Source organism: Bison bison, unplaced genomic scaffold, assembly GCF_000754665.1.
Source record: "Bison bison bison isolate TAMUID 2011002044 unplaced genomic scaffold, Bison_UMD1.0 scf7180017864367, whole genome shotgun sequence".
Lineage (NCBI taxonomy): Eukaryota > Metazoa > Chordata > Mammalia > Artiodactyla > Bovidae > Bison > Bison bison.
In genome coordinates this window covers 4,734,939-4,761,179 of record NW_011494939.1, presented here as the reverse complement: position 1 = coordinate 4,761,179, position 26,241 = coordinate 4,734,939, and the positions used below count along the sequence as shown (strand labels likewise).

The 26,241-nt window shown below is 43.7% G+C and overlaps 1 protein-coding gene across 4 annotated transcripts in view; it reads left to right on the top strand.

Moving 5' to 3' along the window:
* Positions 1 to 370: 370 nt before the first annotated feature.
* The window catches only part of LAMP3 (lysosomal-associated membrane protein 3), a 31,780-nt gene continuing 5,909 nt past the window's right edge, over positions 371 to 26,241 (top strand). Inside the window, exons 1-6 of one of the 4 annotated variants that reach the window (XM_010855646.1) lie at positions 371 to 652; positions 7,127 to 7,881; positions 8,739 to 8,867; positions 19,523 to 19,580; positions 21,033 to 21,203; positions 23,702 to 23,868. In XM_010855646.1, the coding sequence (XP_010853948.1) occupies positions 604 to 652; positions 7,127 to 7,881; positions 8,739 to 8,867; positions 19,523 to 19,580; positions 21,033 to 21,203; positions 23,702 to 23,841 (1,302 nt within the window). In that variant the 5' untranslated portion in view covers positions 371 to 603 and the 3' untranslated portion in view covers positions 23,842 to 23,868. Of the gene's footprint in view, positions 653 to 7,126; positions 7,882 to 8,738; positions 8,868 to 19,522; positions 19,581 to 21,032; positions 21,204 to 23,701; positions 24,494 to 26,241 lie in introns of those variants that run through there. The other 3 variants (XR_826681.1, XM_010855645.1, XM_010855647.1) reach the window with 3 other exon arrangements.

The window sequence follows — 26,241 nt, the reverse complement described above, 5'->3', positions numbered from 1 at the left end:
ACTCTTCCCACTCCCCGCAAGGTGAGGGTGCCAGATAAGGCTACCTTGAGCAGCGAGCAGGGCTGTCTCCGACTTCTTGTGAACACACAGAGACAGACAGCGCTCTACTACTGAGTTTTGACTCCTACTCATTCCTCATGAGTGAGGGATTGGTTTTCTCTCAGCTGAGAAGAGTCTCTGGGTTTATACAGAAGTAGATTCAAGATCTTAGAGAAAAATGGAGACCCAGCTTATGAGAGAAGGAAGCAGATACTGACACAGATCCATCTCCTCTTGCGGAAAATAATCTTAGATGCTCTTAATCGGGCTGGGGGACATGCCCCACCCCCACCCCATTTCTTACAAACACTTAAGGCAGAACCGAAAGTGCCTGCTTTCACCGGAGGGCCACTTGTGGTTTCCCGCCCTCAGCACACTGCTTGGGAGGGTCTCTCAGCTGCTTCTCATAACATAAGTGACTTTGGTTTCTCGGCCACAACTGAGTGAAGGGCAGAAGGAACCTGCCCTGGCAACAGCCTCCCACCATTCAGAAGACCCAGCCGTGCTGAGCGCTGAGCCTAGCAGCTGCTTGGGGAGGCACTGGTGCTCCGTGGCTCCCCAGTCATGTCCTGGCAGATCCCTGCAGTGGTGATGTTCTTCATGGCTCTGGTTGGTGAGTGACACACATGACCTTCCATGGTGACCCCACCGTATCTGGTCCTATTAAATGTAAATTCGTTCTAGTTCAGTGACCAAGGTGGGACAGAGCAGACTGGAAATAGCTGTAGTGACTTTAGTTACTGTGGGTATTTGACTTGGGACTGTCTTTTTATTACTCTACATGTGGAGCACACTTCATTGTTTCCCAAAGGCTTCCATGGTTTGGATTGTTTTCCATGAGTCAGGCAGAGTAGGTGTCAACCCAGGAAGATAGAGACACTGCCTGTGGTTCCCAAATGGGTTCTAGGCATCTGATTAGGGAGAGTTTGTAGAAATCACTCCCATTTAAGAGGTGAAGAACTGAGCCAGGACTTAAAAACGGGGCTCTTGCCACACACTCTGGGGAAAGTATGTCACGCTTTGTTTTTTCTGCCTTTCTCAAATGAAGTGCTACATTTATATTATGTAACAATAAGTTGTGAAGATGAATGAGATGTGGTTGACAAACTGCCCCATCTCAGAAGGATGTAAGCCAGGGCATCAAAGATTTATTTTTCAATTGCAAGGATTTCAGATCAGAGAGACTGTCTAGGAAGCTAAGCTTTTAATGATCCTTTTATGTCCCTATCCCCTGCTTTCACCAGGAGCGTTTTCTCCCTGGGACACAGGGTCCTCTTATGTACTTCGTAAAGCTTGCTTGTTGATTCACAGTTCCTTATACTACCACTGACTTGAACGTGTAAGGGAACTAGCTCTGTCCACACGGCCCCACTAACGTGCTCAAATGGGGACACACCTGCACTGGAGTGTAACCCAAATCATCGTGAAAGTTGGGTGAAGAGTCAGGCCAGCTGCCCTAATCCAGGCTGTTTTCCTTTCAGAATTAGAGTTTCACATTCTTTGGGAGGCAAAAATGGAAAGTCATTATTATGATTAACAGAACAAACTAATAAAAAACCGTAAGTTCTCCGTGTAGTAGGAGCCCTTAGTGAGCAATGTGTGGGCAAAATTTCAATGGCTGGCAGGTGACTGGGGGATTCAAGAATGCAAAGAGTGTGTGATAAATGCCCAGGCAGGTGGAGGGGAAATACCCACATTGCCCTTTCCTCTCTGAGCTGCACATTCTTAGAGGTGAACACAGGCACTCAGCTAACAAATCGGGGTCCCTGTTCTACACTTATGCACTACGCTCCTACATGCATATATTCAAGAAATACTTGCTTAATTGGGTATGAGCAAAAAGCATTAGACATTTTGCTTGGAGAGACATAGCTTTTAAGTAAGCTTACTGTGTAATCTTTTTCCAGTCACTTTGCTTCCCTGATCTCAAATTCTTCCCCTGTAAAATAAGGGGATTTAAGTTGGTATCAATCAAATTTAGGTTCAGTTGCACACAAGAGACCAGCTCCAAATAGTGAATTAAACAAGATGAATGTTTGTTTCCCTCTTAAGTGAAAATGAGTCAAGAGGAAGTCAGAGCAGGTGTGTGGGGACTCATTCTCATGGACCCACCACCCTATGTATGACCTCCACCTTCAAGACCTCCTCACAGCTCTCATCTGCAGAGCTCTAGCCATCACATACAACTTGCAGGCTGATAGAAGGAGGAAACAGGAAGGCAACAGAGAGGCCCCAGGAATGACTGAGCTCCCTTCGAGCAGCTTTCCCAGAAGGTCCACATGACCCTACCTCTTCTACTGCTTTGGCCTGAACTCAGTCACACATTTCTATCTTTCCCATCTGGAAAAGAGGCTTGGAGATGAATTCCAAGCAGTAAGCACTGAACTTCAACTCATGGTTCTATTTACAAAGGAAAAAGGAGAGACTGAATTTTGAGAGAGTCAGCCAGCAGTCTCCCAACACAGGGCCGGAGCCCCTTGTGTTCAAAGGTTCTCTTTGAGTCTCAAGTCCCCCCGAAAGTTAACAGAGATAGGATTTGCATCTTTTTGCTAAATGCTCTAAGACTAAACTGTGAAACTGTGAGCAGAATCTTGCCAAGGGCTGACCCCTACTGCCCCACACATCCAGAAACAGTCTTCCATGCCTCATATTGCTTCTGCTGCCCAGGGAGGTGCCAGAGAAAGTGCTTGGGCATTATACCCAGTTCCCTGCCCCTGGATGTGGCCCCTGGGGCTCCATTTACTCTCCAGCTGTGTTCCTTACAGCTGTGCAAAGTGTAGCTTCCAAAACCCACCAGGCCCACTCCCTGCTGGCCTTCCACCTATCCCTCCTCCCCACACTCTCCCTTGTTCCCTTCATGTTGACCCCCTTGCTGTTCTGCAGACATGCCAGGCTCTGAGGCCCCTGTGCCTTTGCACAAACTCTTCCTCTTGCCTGTAGGATGCCATCTGCTCTCTTGTCTGGCTGAAGAACTTCTTCTGTTAGATTCCCCACCTCACCCCATAGCACTCAGAGGGCCTGCTTCAATAATAACCCCTGTCACACTGAGGTGTGTAGTCCATTTTTGTATCTGCCTCACAGGTTTGGAGCCACTAAGAATAAAGACCTGCCTCCAGTACCTGGCCAGGAGCTTGGCTCAGTGTAGTCTCCCATATAGCCGTTGAATTGGGTGTGGCAGGGAAACCAAACTAAGGCTCTCTAGGAAGGCCCAACTGACTGGGAAATACCTAGAGAAGTAGTACTTGTGTGGCCACTGGCTTTCCCAGGGCCCGGTTGACGGGTTATCTTTCAGATCCTCCTGTGAGCTGTAGGGAAATCCAAACCTTCTCACACCACTTGCTGCAGCTCACCATCTAGAGGGGTGAAGACTCTAGGGTACTCATTTTCTGAGTCTCTTGAATCCTGGAGAGGAGATGCTCAGGTTCTGGGAGTGAGAGCCTGGCAAATCAATGTGCAGATTTCAGGTTGTGTTCTTTTGAGCAGGAGGAAGGCTCAGAGATTCTGAGTTATGCCCTGCCCTTGCTTCTGCCTACTTCCCTCTTTGTGGGTCTCAGAGAACTTAACTAAACCTCTAGGGGTCAAAGAACCCATTTAAAAACTATGACCCAATTTTGACAAAGATTGGGCATATATGTGTGGTCATAAACATAGATATTGTAAAAACAGAGTATTTTTCCGAGTGTTATTTCCTTGAGTACCTAACAAACTTATGAAGTTTCTTGGACATATTTCAATGCACAGCAGAGCTACCCCTGTCAAATTTCCGTCTTATCATCGGCCCATCTTATATACCTCACACTCCTATGAGGAAAGGAGGAGAGGGGCTCGATTGGAGAAGGAGAATATAAGAACAGTATTTCCCAGAGTTGTTTAGTTGTAACACACTGTCACTTTTTGTCCTGTCACCTACCAGCCCCAGGCATCTGTTCACCACAAAGGCATGTATCATACGGAGACGCCATCACTTCCGGGCACCTCACAGAGATTTCCTGTACACCAAGCACACTTGGCAGGGTGCCATGAGTGTTCTTCTCCTGTTTGGGGTGCTGTGCATTCATGAATAGCCAATGTGTTTTTTCCCTTTATTTGAGCTCATTCATCACTACTGAGAGAGGAGTTCTAATTGTATTATCAGGAAGGTTCCCCCTTTGAAAGTGTGTGCTACTCAGTTAAGGAAATTCTACTCAATTGAAAAGATTTACTTTAGCTCATAAGCATAAGGTAAACACAGTGGGATTTTATCAAGGACCTAATCATCCAGGAGAGCAAAAGGCAGGTGGTTCTCAATCTCCCAGAGTTCTCTGGAGCAATCTTTGCTTTTTACTACAGACATTCCTAGACACCATGTCTGGGAGTGAATTCTATTTCTCCATCATAATACTATGATCCTAATGGGATTCCTATTGGGTTCTAGACCCAGGAAACAGCAACTCAGATTTAGCCCAAATGAATTGTGAAGATAAATCTTCAACAACTGTCAACCTTCATAATAATCTTGAATGGAGAAACCTTGCCCCAGGTTCTACAGTATGGGCAGAAAGGCTCCACAGGGAGTGATTTTACAAAGATTTGCAAAGCAAATCTACAACCCAGAAAATCAGTTGATATAACTCTCAAATATTATACATTTCAGTTGTCTAAGTAAAGCTTTTGGAAACAGAAAAGACTCAAGAGACTCTTTAGTAATAGTCTCAAGTAACTTAATGTCATTATTAATGTCTTTTACAAACCAGCTGTGCAGAAATAATTGATAAGTGTTACTACTGGACTTACAGTTAGCCTTTTCTTCTGGAAAATGATCACTGTTTTAGCATGTGGGTCTTTGAAAGCCTCACTAAGGACCACCATGATGCAGGTTTGGTGAACTGGGGTCACTGAAGGGGCACCCTACTCTTCTTCTCTCCTTTGCTTTTGTCTCTTCTCTCACTGTTCTTCCCAGGGATACACACTACCTCCACCCATCCACAGATCCAAGGGCAGGCTTTGCTTCAGACAGGGGCTTGGGTCTAAAGCTCCAAAATTTACTAGTTGGACAATTATGGTCAAGTTAATAGAAATTTCTAAAATTGAGTTTCCTCATCTGAAAAACAGAAAGATTAGTACCTGTCAAAGGGTTTTTGAGAAGAGTTGATGAAAGATAACCCTTGATCTGAGGTCTGCCATGTAGTAAGTGGCTTGTAGATTTATTGCTATTATTATGGGGAAAGTACCAACTTAGAAATATATTGGATGAAAAAGAGAGTAAAGGAGTTTGTGGATGATTTTTATTAGATATGAAATTCGGGACTCTATAAACACCAGCATAGAACAATCTTTCCATTTTCCCTGTGTTTTTCCAAGTCACTGCCTGACACTGGGCAGCTCCCACTCCAATGAGTGAAAATACAAAGGGTAAACACCTTGAAACCATAGCACTGAAGAGACAGCACCATCTCTCAGTGCACCTGATCGTAAGCTCTCCTGAGACATCATCACACTCGTCCACTTTCGGGTTTGTTCTGTGCCTGAAGGAGACAAGGACAGAACTTTTCTGGTTGAAAAAGAGCCAGAGGCCTTTGGCCCTGAAGGGTGACCTGGGAGAGAACCTATGACAATAAAGCACATTCTAGGTCTGCTTAATAGTTCAGAAAGGCTTTTACTCAAATCACCTTGTTTGAGCCCTCTAATAATCGTAGGAGGAGGGTGGTCCAGCGGTTAAGAGTCCACTTTGCAATACAGAGGACGTGATTTTGATCCCTGATTGGGAAACCAAGATGGGGTGCCACAACCAAGACCCAAAGAAGCCAAATAAACATATGAATAATGCTAGGAGGTCTACAGTGTTATAACCGCCACTGACACATTCTGTTATTTATTCATTCATTCTGTAACCACTGAATACCTTCAGTAGGGAAAAAAAAACAACCCACAGCTCCCACCTTGAGGTTGCCTTTAATCTAGTGGGAGAGATGCACAATCTATAAACATATAATCAGGGCCAAGCTTATGGCTAAATATTTGAATGCCATCCCCTTATATCATTACAAGTTGTGATTAGTGCAGTGAGGGCAATGAAAATAACACTATGATGGAGAATTGTGGGAATGGGGAGCTGTTCTATGTGGGGAGGGCAGGGAAGACTCTTTAAGGAGCCGACATTTAAGCCAAACTGTGAAGGACATGCACACCAGATATATCAGAGCCTTTATGGGTTAATTTAATTTCTTAGCTGGAAAAGACTGGACCACTCTAAAGGGTTAAGTAAGGGAATGATAGAAATTGGGCTACAATTAGAAAACTGATGGCAAGATAAAAATGGAAGGGAACTGAATCTCTTGTCATTGGAGGCAGTTATGCATAGATTGGCTGAACACATGACAAAATATCCAACAGCAAAATTCACACATTAGATTAGGGTTTGTATTAGATAATCTTTAAGGCCCCTCTCAAGCCTGGGATTATATGATTCTATGAAAACTGTACAAGTCTGAGCAGATCTTTATTCCTGTTATTCAAGCTGCCCCAGCTCTGTCAGATCATCCCAGCAATATCCTACCCAGGAACACACTCTGCCCAGGAACACACTCTGCCCAGGAACTGTCCAGATTCATGTCTGAAGATGGAAAATGAAGTGACATTGACACTCAGATATCCAGCTGAGCATGCTCTCTGGGGTGTTAGTACCACACCCCGTACAGACAAAAGGAAAGAATATCTCCAGTACGATCATGGATGACAGCCTTGTGTAACTCAGTGAAGCTGTGAGCCATGCCATACAGGACCACCCAAGATGGACGGGTCATGGTGGAGAGTTCTGACAAAACGCGATCCGCTGGAGAAGGGAATGGCAAACCACTTTGATATCCTTGCTTCAAAAACCCCAGTATGATCACAATCCTGTGAAAACATGGGTGCAATCAAAATGTTAAAATTGTGACCTCGTGGAAGAATTTTGAGTGATGTTCACTTCACCATTCTATCCTTGTAAATTTTCCCCAGATCTAAAAAATGCATGTTAATTTTAATGAAACATTAAAGTGGCAGTGGGGAGGGACTAACAAATGTGAGTTGTTAGTTGGTGTATTAACATTTTTTTTCTAATTTGCAGCGATTTGGTATTATGACAGTCATTACAACAGTCACATGCAAGCAAAAGTGTTTCCAGAAATCACAGGTTATTCTTCACCTACAACAGGACAGGCCACAGTAAAACCTTCTCTCCTCCAACCAACTAACTACGTGCCTCACAAAACTGCAGCAGCAAGATCGACAGATGGTCATGTCACCTCTCAAACAGTTGCCAAAACATCCAGCTCTGAGACCCTAACCACAAACACAACCATAGAAGTTCTAGCAACAACTTCCCCAGTAACTACAAAGAGCACCCTACCAACCACTCCAACAACCCACACCCTAGTCACAACCCTGGCCACACCCAACAAGTCACACGTGACTTTTCCAGTCACTGAGGCTAAAGTTGGCCTCAGTGTAGGTCCCAGTTCACCACCAGTCACCGTCAACCCAACGGCTCACACCACTGGAAACAGGCCATCGACTGCCAGCCACACAACTGGGAAAACCACCCAACTCAGTAACCAGACCACCCTTCCAGCAACTTTGTCCACCTCACCACACAACATCACAACCAGTCAGAAACCTACTCAACCCACCCACACCCCAGGCCCAACCACAGCCACATACAACACCACCCAAACGGCCTCGCCTGCCACCATAGCGCCCAGGCCCACCCTTGCACCACAGCCATTGTCACCCAAGACGGGAATTTATCAAGTTCACAATGGAAGCAAGCTGTGTATCAAAGCAGAGATGGGGATACAGCTGACGGTTCAAGACTCCGTGTCGGTAAGTCGGAGCCATAGGACCATAACAACGGCTTCAAAAAGTTTGAGTGAGAGTGCCTCACTAAAAACGAACATTCCCCTGCATCCTGTATCTTGTAATGAAACAGATACTTGCAAGTTCCTTTCTCCAAGGTCCTCTATTAAGAGAACCTGTTTTAGAATACCTGTAAAAATAGACACTGATACAGTGACTGTATGAACAAAAAAGCACACACTGAAATTTTAAGTATGCACATTCCTCACTTTTAGCCAGCATGGGCAGAGTGTGGGGTATGTCTAGCATTGACCCCAGCCTGGCCCTGTCCCTCTGGATGACATTCAAGCCTCAACAACTTTCCTGTGAAATGAGAGGTTTGCATTCAATGGTTGTTCCAACCACCTGTGACATGAATACGAAAAATCCAGATTAATGAGAAGATTGGTTGGAGGTATTGGGGGTGAGGGGTTAAGATTATTTGACTTACTGAAAGAATCACTATAAAAATTCTTCCTATTTTACACCATTTTTGTGATTGCAAGTAAAACTTCCACATTCAGGTTTTTATTTGAAACAAAAGTTCAGCAAAACATTTCCTGTAGTGTCCAGCATGTTTGACTGAACAAAAATTAAATTTCACATAGTTTATCAAGAATACAGCTGCCACAAATTATCTCTCAAGGAACTCCTCACTGTGAGAGCACTCTTTCATTTAAAAAAAAATCTTAACAGATTGGAAATGAGAGGTGTCTTCCAGGGACTTTGAAATTCCCCAGTGAAAACCCACTAGCCTCGAGTTTCAGACTCCTTTCTAGCCTGTGTTTCTGGTCTCCCAACTAAAGTGTTCTCTTCATTGAGCCCATCTATTTTATTTGGTTTAGGTCTTTTCACCTCAGAAATACTTCAACATCGACCCCAATGCAACTCAAGCCTCTGGAAACTGTGGCTCCCGAAAATCCAACCTCCTCTTGAATTTCCAGGGCGGCTTTGTGAATCTCACATTTACCAAGGTGAGGCTGAGATCCTTACATGAACAGGCTCTAACACTTCTTTCCCTGCCCACCCCCAGCCCTGTCTCTCTCCACCAGGGCCAGTGGTGCAATCCCACGCTTCACTTTAAATTCCAGAGGAAATAGACATCAAAGCCTTTTGAGATGTTCTCTGATAAGAATGAGGGTCATGGAGATGGAGAGGAGGCAAGTGTCGACATCTTCTGTTTGCTCTCTCCCCTCTTCAGCCTCCTCTGTGCAGCCCAAGAAGGGCTTTGATGCCTCTCGGTGGGGTTGGGGGGGAACTTGGCCTCCGGGGGGGGAACTTGGCCTCAGGGAACCTGACCATAGTGCCCTATGCAAACCATCCAAAGGAGGAAGTTATACCAATGAACAGACCCACAGAAATTTCCAGTGGGCACAATATGCAGTATTACTCTAACACCAAAGTCAAATGTCATAGAAGGCAAAATTCAGGGACTAACCAGGAGCTGGGTTTTCTAGGCTGTATCCTGGAAGGGAGTAGACAACAGAGTATAGAGGAAGAGCATGGTCATGAGGTCAGAGTCTTGACTACCAGTTTGACTCTGTTACTGTTCTGCTTTTGACATCAGGCAGGCAACTTAATCTGTTTGAGTTTTTTGTTTTATTTTTTTATCATTTGAAAAATGGGAGAAAGGAATTAAAGATTACTCCTGTAAAGAGCTTGATCCAATACATAGAAAGTGGATGTGCACTAGCTGGTAGCTATGGTTACAGTGACTGAAATGGGCAAATGTCTTGGGGACACAGTGATGGTCATTCCCCCTCTCAAAGGAGAGACTCTTTCTGATTGCCCCCATGTGTCTTACAGGCCAAGAGGATCCTAGCAGCTGGGACTTGGTGCAGGTCTCTTTCTTACCTGTCTAACTGACCCCTGAAGTTAGAGGGTCTTGGTTAGCAGATCTTAGAGAGCAATGAGCACAGACTTTGGGATCGGACAAATCAAGATTGACTTTTAGTCATAAAACTTACTAGCTGCATGACCTTGGACTAGTTTGGGGCATATTTCCTTGTCTATAGAATGGAACTAGTTATAGCTACTTAGTGGGACCCTTGGGAGAATTAGAAATGGCGTTTGTAAACCAGCCTTAGCTATGCCCCCGGAGAAGGCAAAAAGTCTCAAAGAAAGTAAAAGTTCCACTACTCTTAGCCTTCCGGGGAATTTCTGCATTTGAAAAAAAGTTACTTGGCTGTGCTGAGTCTTAGTTGTGGTATGCGGGATCTTTGGTTCCCCCACCAGGGGTCGAACCAGGTCCCCACCATTGGGAGTGCAGGGTCTTTACCACTGGATCACCAGGGAAGTCCCAGTTTCTGCATTTTAAAAGAGAAGTTGTTTCAGCCAAAGTGGTGGCCACAAATCCCAAGATTACAGGGGCTAAACATAGACCTTGATGTATGTTTAGTCTTAGTTGTAAAGTAGTTGAAGTAGCGAAAAAGTAAAAATATCTTTTGTCTTGAAACAGAGAATCTTTATTTTTTATTTTCCCACTTTTGGTGAAGACTTCATTTTCCATTAAATCTGTATGAGGAAAATGTTAGAGTATGTGTGAGGTGACAAGCAGCAGCCTCAGTAGTGAGGGGACGAGAAGGACGGGTCAGGAGCTCCGGTCCTCCCCAGAGGGGACAGCCAGGGCTGAGGAGGCTGGTGGCAGGGCTGGCATCTAGCCCTGGGGACTGTCACTGTCTTTTATGGTAAGCATTCATTCTGGATGGTGAGGTGTCCTGAATGGCCACCACTCTACTGTGCCAGTTAAATATTTTACATATCACCTCTATCAGGTGGTAATGACAGACCAGTGTTGCCAGTGTTCAAGAGAAGGCAGAAATCCAGATTTTTAATAAAAGCACATGACTTTTTAAGTTAGCAATACATTTTTAAAAAACTGAACACTGTTGACCCAACGAAACACAGTTGTAGGCCTGTGTTTTGGCCTCAGGACCCTGACACTGTGCCTTCTGCCCTAACAGGTGAACTATGTGAAATGCCTTTAGGCAGGAAAGTCTAGATTCTTCTGCAAGAGAAACGCGCTCAACACTGCAGTCACTTTTCACTTGTTGCTACCCTCTACGCCAGTGCTTCTCAACAGCAGCAGTATTAACACTTGGGTTAATACGATGAGTCTTTGCAGTGGGGGCTGTCCTGTGCTTTGTGGGTTGTTGAGTAACATCCCTAGCCGACACCTACTAAATGCCAGTAGCAACACCCAACCCCAACTATGACAATCCAAAATGTCTCCAGACATCACTAAATGTCCCCCAAGGGGCAAAATCTAGAGAAAAAGAGAGCCTTAAAAAAATAGGAATACATGTTAGTAATAACATTTTTGTTGTTCAGTTGCTCAGTCATGTCAGACTCTTTGCAACCCCATGGACTGTAGCATGCCAGGCTTCCCTCCCTGTCCTTCAGCATATCCTGGAGTTTGCTCAAACTCATGTCCGTTGAGTCAGTGATGCCATCTAACCATCTAGTCCTCTGTCATCCCCTTCTCTTCCTGCCTTCAATCTATCCCAGCATCAGGGTCTTTTCCAATGAGTCAGTTCTTCACATCAGGTGGCCACGGTATTGAGCTTCAGCTTCAGTCCTTCCAGTAAATATTCAGGGTTGATTTCTTTTAGAATGGACTGGTTGGATCTCCTTGCAATCCAAGGAACTCTCAAGAGTCTTCTCCAACACCACAGTTCAAAAGCATCAATGGTGAGCTGAGCTTTGGTGCTCAGTCTTCTTTACGGTTCAACTCTCACATCCATAAATAGATTTTATAAAGGAAAACCAAGTTGTAGGATGATAAATAGATGCTGATTAGCAAGACTGATTTTTCAGCCAGTTTATCAATAATAAGAGTTTACTGAGCACCTACTTTGTCCCCAACACGGAGCTAGACATAACGGGAGAAATAAAAGAAATATAGGTAATAGTTTGAGATTTCAGATCGCATACAATAACTCATAATTTTTAAAATTGAACACTGCCAGCTACAGAAACATAAAGAAAAACCCCTCCTAGGAGGGAAGTTGTTGTTGATGTTGTTCAGTCAAGACTACTTATCTGTATCATGTCTGTGTGACCATGGACAAATCAACAGCTGTCTCTCTGAACCTGTTTTCTCAAGATAGGGCTGCTATGAATTGGGCTGGTGTATGTGAAAGAGCTGAGCAGGATATCTGGCCCATTTAGGGTCAGGACAGGTGGTTTTCCTTTCTCATTTCTGTTTCATTTTTTAAAGAACTGAAACCCTTTCCATGTCAATGTCTCATTTGATTAAGATGACATGCTGAGAGTTGTTCAAACTCTTCAGCTGCAAGATAAATGTATCTCCTCTCACCCTCTACTACCCACAATTTCCTTCCTGCTCAGGATTGTTTGTTTTAAAAACAACACATCTTTCAGTAACTCTGTGTAGAGTTTATGCTTCTGTTCTCAGTACTATCCCTTTCTCACCCACCTGGTTTGAAGGGCAATATGAGCCTTCAGCACTGACTCTGGGACCTGGAAGAAACCAGGCACCCAGAGGGAGGAGCCCCAGGGCGACACAGTGTTAGCCATCGAGGCGTGGACAGTGAAGAGTGCCCAACCACCTGGTGTTTCCCCTCAGCCTTTCGGGGCGTTAGGAGCTGTCTTAGCTTACAGCTTCCTGAGAACTGTTATCAGCATTTATATGTTAACCCCCTCAGGGGGCGCTGTTCAGAACGTCCCAAGTGGGTGGCCCACCATTCCTGTCATGCTTTCCCTTGTGGGGTTCCCTCTGCCTGGAATGCCCCTCCCACCCCTAATTCATCCTTTGAGATGAAATATCAATTCATCTTCACCCTAGGAAGTCTCCCCACCTCAATCGCCACCTCCATCCCAGGTAAACTGGGACACTTCCCTCTCTTGGTTTCTGGACCCTCCATATATCCCCTGACCTCCACTAATGCACTTGCCACACATTTTGCCATCTTGAAGGCAAGATTTTTACTTATTCACACTCTTCAGTGCTCAGCCCTGACTTTACATATAGTGTGTGCTTATGCTTAGTCACTCAGTCCTGTCCAACTCTTTGCAACCCTTTGGACTGTAGCCTGCCAGGTTCCTCTGTCCATGGGATTTTTCAGGCAAGAATACTGGAGTGGATTGCCACTTCCTCCTCCAGGGGATCTTCCTGACCCAGGGATCAAACCTGTGTCTCCTGCGTTGTGGGCAGATTCTTTATCCTCTGAGCCATCAAGGAGGTCCTTATACACAGTATATCTTTACCAAATGTTTGATGAAAGAATGAATCAATATGGAGTAAATCTAAACTTCACAGAGAACTTTGAGCCAAGGGGTCAAAAAGTAAATTAGCACCTCTGTGTAAACAGCCTCTTTAGTTTTTGTGACATTCAGAGTAGAGATTTCTTTCTTTTTTTTTTTCCGTTTAACTTTTTATTTTATATTGGAGTATAGTTGACTAACAATGTTGTGTTAGTTTCAAGTGTACAGCAAAAACATTCAGTTGTACACATACATATATCTATTCTTTTTCAAATTCTTCTCCCATTTAGGTTATTACATAATGAGCAGAATTCCCTCTGCTACACAGTAGATCCTTGTTGGTTATCTGTTTTAAATATAGTAGTGAGTACACGTCAATCCCAAACTTCCTAAATATCACCCCATCTGTCCCATGGTAACCATACCTTGAGCAAAAGGGCCCTGATTGATGTTCACATCCTGAACATCTGTGATTGTGAAACTCCCATGATAGAATTTGCAGAAGTTGAGGAGAGGACCCTGGGCATCACAGTCATTGGTATGCTGCCTTCCTGGGCAGGCTTGACAGACTGGCTTTCTCTGGACCCTGTCCTTTGCTAAGGAGGATGTTTAACTTCCTTGAGCTAAAGTCTTTCTGATGAAATACTGCAGAATTCTCTTTTTGATGAGATATTGCAGTGACACTGACAGTGAGGAGACACATTGTCAGCAGCCATTGGTTGAGTAGTGAGATGGTTCTTTAGCAAGTGATTCATTCAAATGGACATGCTGTAGGTGCTAAAGTACCATACTTGGCTCTTAGGAGTCCTTGGCCCTCTTTTGTCAATGCTGATAGGTACACACAGGCTTTTTACTTTGTCTTCAAGAATCTGTCATGGTAGATATTTGTCATTCTTTAGCCTCAACCCCAAATGAGAAACCATCTGGCAGAGACAAACCTGATGGGTGACAAAGGAGAAAGCAGACATTATAAATTGAATAATGTGTGGCATATAATTTCCCTTGGGCTTTGGGTTAACACCTGCTTGAAGCTCTCAACCTACCCTGCATCCCCACTGCTCTTCTCTGCATTCACCCCGTCCCCATCACTAAGAGCTGAAGTTTCAGCCAGGTTCTTTAATCCATAGGGCTAGCTAAGCTTAGCTCACCAGCTTGTTCTCTCTTTCTGTTGGTGGTGGATCTGAGCTCTAGGATATAGATAAAAATTATCCTTTGAGCTCAGTGAGAGAGGTTTACTGGGAAGGGAAAATCTTTTTGTTAACAGTGCTAGTTAAAATTTGAATGGAGACTTTGTGATCAGTTTTTTACATGATTCCTTCATTTAGTCTTCACATCAACCTAAGATGTGAGGATTACTGTTGCCTATTACTATTGTCCCCATTCTTCTATTGAGTAAGTAAAAAATTAAATGTTTGGAATGTTCACAAAGATTCAACAACTCAAACTAGGTTACATGGGAACAAAGACATATTTTTAAAATAATATTTAAAAATTCTTAGCAACACTTTATTCTCCCAAATAGGAGATTCATCGCTCTAACATTTCATAGCCAACCAATGTATTCAGCAACCTTGTATTTTACTCATGGTATAGCCCAGGAGTCAACAAACTACGCTTCCCCCCAACCAAATCCAGCCCACAACTGAAAAAATGTATGGTCCACAAGCTGAGAATGGATTTTACATTTTTTATGGTTGGGGGGAAAAATGAAAATTCTATGACACATGGAAGTCATATAAGATTCAAATTTTCAGTGTCCATAAATGAAGTTTACTTTTGGAATATGGCCACACTTATTTGAGTATATGTCATCTACAGCTGCTTTTGTGCTAGAATGGTAGAGTTGAGTGGCTGCTACAGAGAACCACAAAGCCTAAAATATTTACCATATGGCTCTTTACAACGGAAAAAAAAAAAAAAACTTTCCAACCCCTCATATAGAATAAACTTCAGCCCTGTTACCATTCAAATTAGGCCACATTCTGAATTTTCAAAAGAAATGCTTTGCTCCAGTTTAAATGAAAGATAATTTTATTTTCTTTAACACCACTCCACAGAAAAAGTGGGTACCATGATCTAAATAAGACTCATTCAATATTGGCAGCATACATTATATAAAACTTGAAATCTCAAGGAAACTAAACATTCCTCTGATGTTTTGTTTATATAAATTTGCCAAACACATGTTATTCCTTCACTGTGAAGATAGACAGCAGCTTTGTCAACATTTGTCTAATTTTGACTCAGTCAAAACCGAAGGATATAGGCTTAGGGCTCTGTCCTGTTACATCATGAGATGAACTTGCAGTGAGTGTGGGCGCTGCCATCTGCTCTGGAGGGCCTCACCATGGGCGCTAGCCCCTTAAAGCCCAAGTTCTTCTGGAGCAGGAACAAACCTTCCCATCAGGGCATGCAGTTGGGAGGGCCCATGCTTACTTTAATGCTTCACCTCCCCTCTTGGAACTCTTAATGATTTTTCAAATGTTATTTATTCATTTATTAGCTGTGCTGCATTTTCGTTGCTGTACCAGGGCTTTCTCTAGTTTTGGCAAGCAGGGGCTACCCTATAGTTGCGTTGCTCAGGCTTCTCATTGTGGTGACCTTTCTTGTTGTGGAGCACAGGCTCTAGAGTGCTTGGGCTTCAGTAGTTGCGATGCCTGGGCTCAGTAATTGTGGCTCATGAGCTCAGTAGTCATGGCTCGAAGGCTCCAGCGTGTGGGCTCAGTAGTTGTGGTGCATGGGCTTAGTTGCCCTGCAGTATGTGGGATCTTCCCAGACCAGGAATTGAACCCACGCCCCCTGCATTGCAAGGTGGATTCTTAACTGCTGGACCACCAGGAAAGTCCCTTAATGATTTTTGATCTTGCATTTTTATTTTGAACTAGGCCCACAAATTATACGGGCTTCCCAAATAGCTCAGTGTTAAAGAATCTGCCTGCCAATGTAGGAGACACTGGAAATGTAAGTACGATTTCTGGGTCAGGAAGATCTCTTGGAAGAGGAAATGGCAACCTGCCCCAGTATTGCCTGGAAAATCCCATGAGCAGAGGAGCCTGGTGGGCTTTAATCCATGGGGTCACAAAGAGTCAGATACTGAGCAACTGAGCATGCACGCACAAATTATATAGCCAGTCTTGCTTCCTATAGATGATTATGTACAGGCAACTACATTTCAGGGAATGTGAAAGGAAGTTCTTACACAACAATTTTTTCTCTGTAATTCCATATCCCATAAAGGAAAACGTTGAGCAAGATCCCATAGACAAGATCTTCCTTTGTCTCACCTACAATGTGAATCAGAGGTAGATTCCTGCCTCCTCTGAGCCTCTTTATTCTCAGTTGTAAAATGGGATAAGAACATTAATGCTGCCTCGAGGGGTCGTTATAAGGATTCAAGAAGGTGAAAAATGCACTTAGGAAACTGTAAAACCTTTAAAGAAATACAAGCCCCCTTTCTTTACAAGGAGGATAGATCTAGGAGTTGCCACAGGAGAGAGAAACTCCAGGAGGTCTCTCATGGAGCTCAGCCTGACACCACCCCTGTTCTGCTGCTCCTTAAATCAGTCTCTTGCTACAGCCCAGTTTCCAAAAACAAAGCCCTACATCACTGCCCTGCTTAAAACCCTTCAGTGGATTCTTTCTGTCCTTAGGTTGGGGCAGGGATCTTACAACAGTGACTGTAGCCCTGATGTAGTACAGATCTCTCTTTGGCTAAAAGAGACCCAAATAAAAGAATAATCTGGGACATCCCTAGTAATGCAGTGTTTAGGCCTCTGCTCTTTCACTGCTGAAGGCCTGGGTTTAATCTCTGGTCAGGGAACTAAGATCCCACAAGCCACACTGTGTGGCCAAGAGGTAGAAAAAAAAAATAACCCGAATAAACTGTATCTGAAAGCAACTCAAGAAAGGCCTGGATCACAGTTGTTTTTCTCTAAAACAAATGGATGATCCAAGCACATTGTCCAACTTGCCTTTGAGATCCAAGACTGAGCATCTTGAATGAATCATCTAGGTCTTATTCTTCTCCCAGGATCTAGAGCACTGCCTGGTCTGGGGTGGCTATCAGATCAGATCAGATCAGATCAGTCACTCAGTCGTGTCTGACTCTTTGTGACCCCATGAATCGCAGCACGCCAGGCCTCCCTGTCCATCACCAACTCCCAGAGTTCACCCAGACTCACATCCATCAAGTCAGCGATGCCATCCAGCCATCTCATCCTCTGTCGTCCCCTTCTCCTCCTGCCCCCAATCCCTCCCAGCATCAGAGTCTTTTCCAATGAGTCAACTCTTCGCATGAGGTGGCCAAAGTACAGGAGTTTCAGCTTTAGCATCATTCCTTCCAAAGAAATCCCAGGGCTGATCTCCTTCAGAATGGACTGGTTGGATCTCCTTGAAGTCCAAGGGACTCTCAAGAGTCTTCTCCAACACCACAGTTCAAAAGCATCAATTCTTCGGCATTCAGCTTTCTTCACAGTCCAACTCTCACATCCATACATGACCATAGGAAAAACCATAGCCTGGACTAGACGAACCTTTGTTGGCAAAGTAATGTCTCTGCTTTTGAATATGCTATCTAGGTTGGTCATAACTTTCCTTCCAAGGAGTAAGCGTCTTTTAATTTCATGGCTGCAGTCACCATCTGTAGTGATTTTGGAGCCCAGAAAAATAAAGTCTGACACTGTTTCCACTGTTTCCCCATCTATTTCCCATGAAGTGATGGGACCAGATGCCATGATCTTCATTTTCTGAATGTTGAGCTTTAAGCCAACTTTTTCACTCTCCACTTTCACTTTCATCAAGAGGCTTTTGAGTTCCTCTTCACTTTCTGCCATAAGGGTGGTATCATCTGCATATCTGAGGTTATTGATATTTATCCCGGCAATCTTGATTCCAGCTTGTGTTTATAAGAGAAGTTAAAGGCTAGCCAGGCAGCTTGGAGTCATATCTTCCCTGCCACCTATTATTAGAGTTGTGACCTTGGGCAAGTCACTGAGCCTTCGTCTCTTCTCCTAGTCGTTGTGAGAATTCACTTCACTTCAAGGCAGAGGTGACTTCCACACGAGGTAAGAAGTGCTGGGCACGAGGTGAGAAGCCAGCGTGTGGAGGTGCTTCAGTGAACCATAGGATCCAGAGTTCAGTACATTAATAACAGTGACCTTACTGGAACAATTTGTACTCTGGAACCCTTACTGTGTAAGGAATCATCATTTTCATCCACAAATAATATGTAAATGAACTGGATGTGGTCAAGATTATTATTGTCAAATTCCTTTGATGACTACTAAAAGTAATTCTGTGTCAGATTCTCATTTTGGTTGCTTTACCATTTTTGGCAACTCTTACTTGCAGATGGTTTTCTAACAAATGCTTAAAAGTGGTAACACCATAAATCACCTACTTTAAAAAATAAAAACTCCTTTTCCAATGTACCCTTTCATATCTTAGTTCAATTCCTTTTAACATTTCATACTCTGAGTCTCTCAGGAAGTTATAGGGCTATTCTGTAGGGAGTTTTTTGGTTTGTTTTGTTTTTCCAAAAAGACAATCTCTGGATAAAATGCTTTCTAATTTTGAACCACAGCCTGAGGTCCTCTTCTAGGGAGCAGTCAGTAATCTCAGGGTTAACCATTTCTTTCCAGAATCCTTCATGGTTCCATCTAACTGCTTGGAGATATGAACCCATTAATCTGTTTAAAGTAATTGGTAACCTATCCAGGAAAATCCACACACATACACTATTTTGCATACACTATTTTTCCCAGGGGGTTTATGAGTGAAGTCGTTCAGTCGTGTCTGACTTTTGCAACCCCATGGACTGCAGCCCACCAGGCTCCTCCATCCATGGGATTCTCCAGGCAGGAATACTGGAGTGGGTTGCCATTTCCTTCTCCAGGGGATCTTCCCGACCCAGGGATCGAACCCAAGTCTCCCACATTGCAGGCAGACGCTTTAACCTCTGAGCCACCAGGGAAGCCCATCAAATCCATAGTCTCGGTTTAAATCCCTACCCTAAGATATTAATTACTAATAACAGCTTAATGTTTGCCCCCCACCCCACAACCCACTCACCTTCCAGATATATTTGCATTTTGTCTGGGAAAAACATGGCCTAGCTGAAGGGACTCAGATTTTACCAGGGGAATTTGAATTTCAGGTTCTGGCAACAAGCATGATGTAGAGAAATTTTCAGCCAGGGGCAAGCCATTACTTATTATTTATTTACTGTGTGATGTATTTACTTTTTTGGAAGTTTTCAAGCACAATTATGGTTCCATTACAACATACCCCCAAACTCCCATATCAATGATTTAATAGCTAGAATCCTGCCTAAACAGTCTGTAAACTAGGATCATAAACATAAAAATAGAGATTACCCAAAGATTTACACACTACTGTTTTACAGGGTGAGAAGTCATATTATATCAGTGAGGTGGAAGCCTATTTGACTGTCTCAAATCCAGGTAAGTAGTTGGAGAGGCCTGTTCCACCAGCGATGATGCTGTTTCTGGTTAGTTCATTTTTCATCTCACTGATCTGTGATGCTGCATTTGAGACACAGGCAGGAGATATAATAGCACAGTGTGTGAAGATGACAAGCTCTAGAATTGGACAGCTTGAGTCCAAATACCATTTATTAGCTGTGTGGTTTTGGGCAAATGTTTTCAACTCTATTTCCTCATCTGTAAATGGTGACAGATGAGATATGTCACCTGTCATGACATACCTCATGACATGGCATGTCATGTATGTCAATAGGCAAGTTAGTATGGGAAAGTTAGCATGGGAATTAAACAGGAAAATGCACATCAAGTACTTGCACAGTACCGGACCCAGTGAGCTGACCCTCAGTGGGTTATGTGATCTCAGACACAGGTGAATGCAGCTGCAGTGGCAGGAGGGGAGGGAACTTCCAGGCTGCCTCACTGACAGCCTGTGGGTGAATCCACTGAGGGTCACAGTCTGGTCCTTGGCCCCAGAAGCCCTTAGCACACCCTTAGGTAGCAGCTGTCTCTTCAAGGAACCTGGTGTTAAACCAAGGTTGTAAACTGATGTATAAAATCAGAATGCTAATCTGTTCATTTATCATGCTACTGTTTCTTACTGTAACTGCAAGGGGACCAGAGAGTTAGGTCCTCTTGGTCAATGAATTTTCTCCCATTTGGGAAACCAAGTATATTCAGAAAGGTACCTGGTGGAAGTGTAATTAGAACATGTGGAGTTATTATGTGATTTAAATGTTTAACTCCATGTGCCTTAAGCATTCACCTCCTTGAAAAGGGTGTGACCCGCATGAGACAGTGCCAGTCTTTGAGTAGGTCCCTCTCTCCATCAGCACTCAGATGGTTAGAGATGAGCCTCTTCCTTTTCATGCTTCCCTGAATGATGCAACAACCCCTCCCAATGATGGGCCTAGTCCTTCCTTTTGCTCTATTAATGCATTTAGTGTGATGATATGCAAATACTCAACTCGGTAACTTTGCATGTCTCCGCTCTGATTAATTATTAGTAAAGAGTTCATGTGATTTTGACTCAGAGAACAATCTTACTTCTTTGACTTCTGAAGTTTTTGTGGGCACTTTTTGTGTGTGTGTGTGCCCAAACATTGACAATTGTCCGCATCAGCTCTGCCCTCAAATGATTTAAAATAACTGAAGAAAAGATTACCAAAAGTTTTGATTTCAGCATTATCATAATTCAGTGTAAGTGAGATGACTCTCAAATACTGCAAACAGCAGGAAAAAGTCGCCAGAGAGCACCTGGGTGAGGTTTCATGAGGCGAAGGTGGCAGAACTCCAGAAAGCCACATTTAAGAAAGGCCATTTAACGCTTCATGGGCCACCAAGCAACAACTGGGGCTCAACAGCTATTTGCCAGGATGCTTACATGTCTCTATTTCACCTTTGTGTTTTCAGCGAAAGTTTACCAAGGACTGAAACATGCAACGATGATGTTTGAGACTGTGGTTGGGCATTCCTTCAAGTGTGTGAGTGAACAGAGCATCCAGCTCTCAACCTACCTTCAGCTGAAAACAATGAATGTCCAGCTTCAAGCCTTTGATTTTGAAGATGACCACTTTGGAAATGGTGAGTTATGTCACAAACATACACTTCTGAGAAAGTGTACCAGGGGTAGTTTTAAGTTATTTTTGTTTGAAGCTTTCAAAGGAACAAGAATCACATGAACATCCTAGCACAGTATGATTCCACCACCAAGCTCTCAGGGTCAAGTTTCTCTGGCCAGCCCTCCCGCCATTGTGTAAGTCAATACCAACCTCAAAATCTAGCTAAATCTATTTTTGATAGTTGAGAGGTACTCCTAATGTCATTGAGTTATTATGAGAGAGATGTTTTAGAAACTAAAATTCAATTCTTGCCCATAGGTAGAAATCCTTGTAACACTGTTTTCCTGGTGGGGAGAAAAGGAATTCCTACGTGTCTTAACCCACTCATGTCCACTGCCCTCCTGTTGTAGGTTACATTCTCCTTGTCTGACCAAAATACACATTCTGACTCATTTATACGCACATGCACATAATCAATCAAAAAGTCAGAAAATGCCATCGGTAACCTCCCCGAGCAAGCTGCTGGGTACTGATAAACTCAAGTGTCTTTGGAGAACAGTTTAAACATCCTGAATATGAGTGATGGCTAAAATTCAAGATTTTGGAATAGATTCTTTCCCACTTACAGAGGGAAAAGAAAAGGATGTGATAATTCTAGAAAGAAATACACTCAGCTGGACCTCCTCTTCTCAAATCCAAGCTGTGCCACCGAACTAGCGCTTCCTCAAAGTTAGTTTTCATGCAACTTCTGCTTTGGGTTTTTACCACAACAGAGGGAAGCAGGTCGTAGCAAGAAGACCAGGGACAACCCAGGGTGACTTTCCAAAAAAGCCCTTTTCTCCCCACTGAGAAAACAGTGTTACAAGGATTTCTGTATATGGGCAGGAATTGACCTTTAGCTTCTAAAACATCTCTTTCATAATATGTCAATGACATATGAGCACCTCTCAACTATCAAAAATTGATTTGGCTAGATAATTAGCTATAAATTAAATTTCTATAAAGTGAATCTGATTTCTCTGTAAAGTTGAAGATGTGAGGGCAGAAAACTCCTGATATATTAACACTTGGCAAAAGCATTTAGCAAAGGCAGTAGTAAAGTGTTCTTTGCTGTGGATCCCCTGATTTCTGTAGGTTTCATCTGAGTCCTACAATGTCTATCTTCATTCTGGACCTTTAGCATAGTGCAGATTAAAATCTAAGATTAAATATTAAAATTTGCTAGTAGGTATTGCCCCTACGTTGTCATCTTGCCTCAAAATACTCAGTTTGAAAAATTCTTTTAAAAATTCGTTACGAAGTCATGAAACACTTCTGTATTTAATCGTGTGGTCTTAAAAATAGTACACACATTTGCTCTCCCTCCCCCTCAGAACATGTGTATAGAAGGAAGTTGAGCAGGTCTGGGAAATTGCTTAGCAGCAGAGGTGAGAAATGAAAACCTTTCAGCAGCACACCTGGCCTGCTATTAGCAGTGCTCACGAGGAGATGTAGAAAGCTATCTTATCATTTTTTCCTCTCCCTCCCTTGCCCTCTCATATAAATTGTCACAAAACCCTGTCCGTTCTACCGCCAGAATATTTCTCTTGTTCATTCCACCATCCCTACTTCAGCTCAGCTCCTTATTCCCAGTCCTTGTGCTCAGATTTCACTAAAGATACTCAAGTGTGAAGTCGTATGTCATCCTGTAAATAATATTTTCTACCAAAGCGTAAGAGAAGATGGGGAAAGGAATCAGTTAAAAAATAAAAGTTACCACACAGTATGGTGTTATGAAAGGCATAAGTACAAAGAGCTGTGGGAGTCAGAGGACAGTGTGACGCGCGTAGCATTGTGGGGAGGAGGTCAGAGAAGCCCTGACCGATGTCTGGCCCTTCACCAGGGGCTGGGAGAACTGGAGAGGAATCCCGCAAGTGTAAACGCTCAGCCTTGTCAAAGAGAATGGTCATCTGAAACAGTAGGCTCCTGCCCCTACTTCTCAAGCTCTTCTCTCTAAACTCTGGGAGGCTGCAAAAGCTCTCTCTGGTGTCAGGAGCCCGGGCTGTCTGGCAGCCCCTTTCAAGAGGCACAGAGTTTAAATAGAATACTTTGGCCACATGAATTGGTGCAGATTTTGACCAAGCAACAAGGCTCCTTGGCTTACCCTGGGTCTAGAGTCAAGACACAATTCTGATCCTGACCTCTAGCCTTAACCAGTATTTCTCAAAGTTGAATCTGCCTCCCAGTCATGTCAGAATCACCTGGGCCCCAGTCTGACCCACAGAATCAGAATCGCTTGGGTGTGGGGCCGGGGGACCTGTGGTGTAATATGCCCCTTAAGTGGCCAGAGGCACTGCAAGTTCCAGGGCTGCAGTGGCCCCTCCCCTTTTCATCTTCACCCATCTGTGCCTCTGAGGCAGCAGGGACAAGCCCAGTACCTCCATCTCTTTCTTCTCTGTGAAGCCGAGGAAGGTGGGGGCAATATCACTTCCCAGCGTCGTGGCCAGCCTGTAACATCTGTTACTCTGACTTCAATTGCAGCGGATGAATGCATCAGTGACAGAAACAGGAGAGAAATCCCTGTGGCCGTGGGCCTGAGTATCGCAGTACTGCTTGCCGTTTTGCTAACAGCATGCCTGGTGACCAGAAAGAGGCCCAGTAGAGGATATGAACGCATGTAAAGCCCCACCTTCTTCAAAATGTGCAAGGTTAAGGCCTTGGAAATGCTGGCTGCATGTTTAGCCTGAAGTGATGGGATCACATTTTCTAGTTGCCAGCCCCACCCTCCCAATCCGACTGGGACACCAGCTTTCCAACAAAGCCTGTCAAAGCTAGCTACAGGTAGCCCCCACCCCACTTCTTCCCGGGCCATATGGGCTTGAGTTCCATCCACCTGATAATACAGACCTGGCTGGGAGAATTAGGGACAAGAGGCATGGATGTGAGCAGGGTCCTGTGAGAAGGAGAAAGCAAAACACCAAAGGAAAAACTGTGGGAAAGGCATTTTCAAACTGCGCTGATTTTTCTTATAGGCTTCAAAGAGTCTCAAGTTCTAGGCTTTTGTTTTGCTTTATTTTTAAAAAACCAATTCAGTTCAAAGTAAATTCTAAAGTGATTTTAAACTCCTGAATTTTGCCCACCTCCTGATTTACTTAAATTACCAATGGTCTTAATAGACCATCATTTTTAAAAGGACATATTCTACACTGTTAAAATGTATTATTAATAAAAAGAAAAAAAACAATAAAAAAATCCCAACATTTCATTTTTTCAATGTAAAGGATATACCAAAGATCTTGGCAAACAAGAGCCTTAATAAATGTTAGTTCTCCAGTTCCTTCACCTTCATTTGTTGTCTACCGCATAACATCTTCTTTCTGCTTTGTCTCTACTTTTCTTTGATTTTAGTCTCTCCTTGTAGATTTACTTGTTAACTTGGGCCATTGTAGGGGGTGGAAGTAGGCAAAGCATCTAAACAACCAGAAATGGCAAGAAGAGGGAGATCTACCCATTGTTGCAGGAAGGGGGACCCCTTCCAGGGCCCGAGAATGGGCTCTTGTCTAACACTCAGAAGTGAATTGTTCAAGGAGACACATGTGCTGACAAAGCAAGAGACTTTGTTCGGAAGAGGCACTTCATGGAGGGCAGGAGGGTAAAGGAACCTCGGCGAACTAGTCTGCCGTGTGGCTCCTAGTCCTGGGTTTTATGGTGATAGGATTAGTTTCTGGGTTTTCTCTGGCTAATCATTCTGCCTCAGGGTCCTTCCTGGTGGTGCACGTGTTACTCAGGGATTCCAGTGAGAAGGATTCTGGGAGGTTGGTAGGACATGTGGTGTCTCCTTTGACCTTTCCTGAGTTCTTCCAGTTGGTGGTAGATTGCTAGTTCCTCCATGTCCTTACCATGTCCTCCTGTTGTAAAGTAACTCAAGCAAATGCTTGTTACGGTGCCAGGATGGCAGTTCCAATCAGTATTTCCCCTAAATATATTATTACCCACTTTTCTTTTTTAGCAAACATTTACTGAAAAAAAAAATTGTAAACCAGAAAATTCCTGATTGGGAGTGATTGGCGTCTAGAGGGAAAGTTCTATCAAAATGTGGCTTGGAATGTTATTCGTAGTTTTCTATTATGTTGACTATTTAAATAGCAGAACTGGGGTTGCTATTTCAGAGAAAGGGGAGAATAGTGGACTTCTGGATATTTTTAACTGTTTTTACTAACAGAAACTGTTGCTGTGTTTCTACGTTTTCCAGAGGTGTCATTCATTAGTTTTAACAGAAAGTTTATGAAAGTTGGCAACCACTCTATAAGCACCACTTATCTGGGACGTGCACAGCTTTCCTTTGAGGTGTTTTAGCTCTCTCCACTTTTCTCAGAAATGATGGGGGTAGGGAGGGTACACTGCAGCTTCAAGAGCTCTCCAAGAGAAGGTCAGGAGTTCCTGTCTCCTCACAATAATAGGAGGTATTGATGCAAACCTGGGACATGAGGACCCAGTGTTCCCCAAAGTGACTTGGGCTGAACAGCAAGGGCTTGGCCTTGGAGAGATGCCATCCGTCTCAATCTCCTCCTTCCAGCAGGCAGCAGCCCGTGCCTGTGCAAGACTCCCGTTTCCAGTTCGACCTCAAGTGTACTTGTTAGCTTCTGTACTGCAGAGCACGGGTTGTTTATTCAACATGCCGCTAACCGCCCTGTAGAATGACTGAAGGAAGGTTCTAGCATAGAAATGTCTCCTACAGCAGATGGAAGACAAAGTCCAATTAAAATAAAAAAGAGAGAGGTAAAGCAATTCACTTGAGTTTAATTTCCCTTTCTACCACCTTCAATGAATTATTCAGAGTAATGGCTGCTGCTTAGACTCCTGTGACCTATGATCTTTAAAACTGCTTTGAATTAACATTCTAGTAACACAGAACACAAGTTTTATTTGAATAATTAGTAAATAAATGCCTGGCTGCCTGATGGCCTGACAGTTCTGCCCACTGTTGCAGTGATGTCCCAGGAGGGTCTTCCAGGGGAAGGTACTGCGATTGAGACTGGTAAACAGGGCATCTGGAAATGGCCTCCTCCTCCATCCTCTGG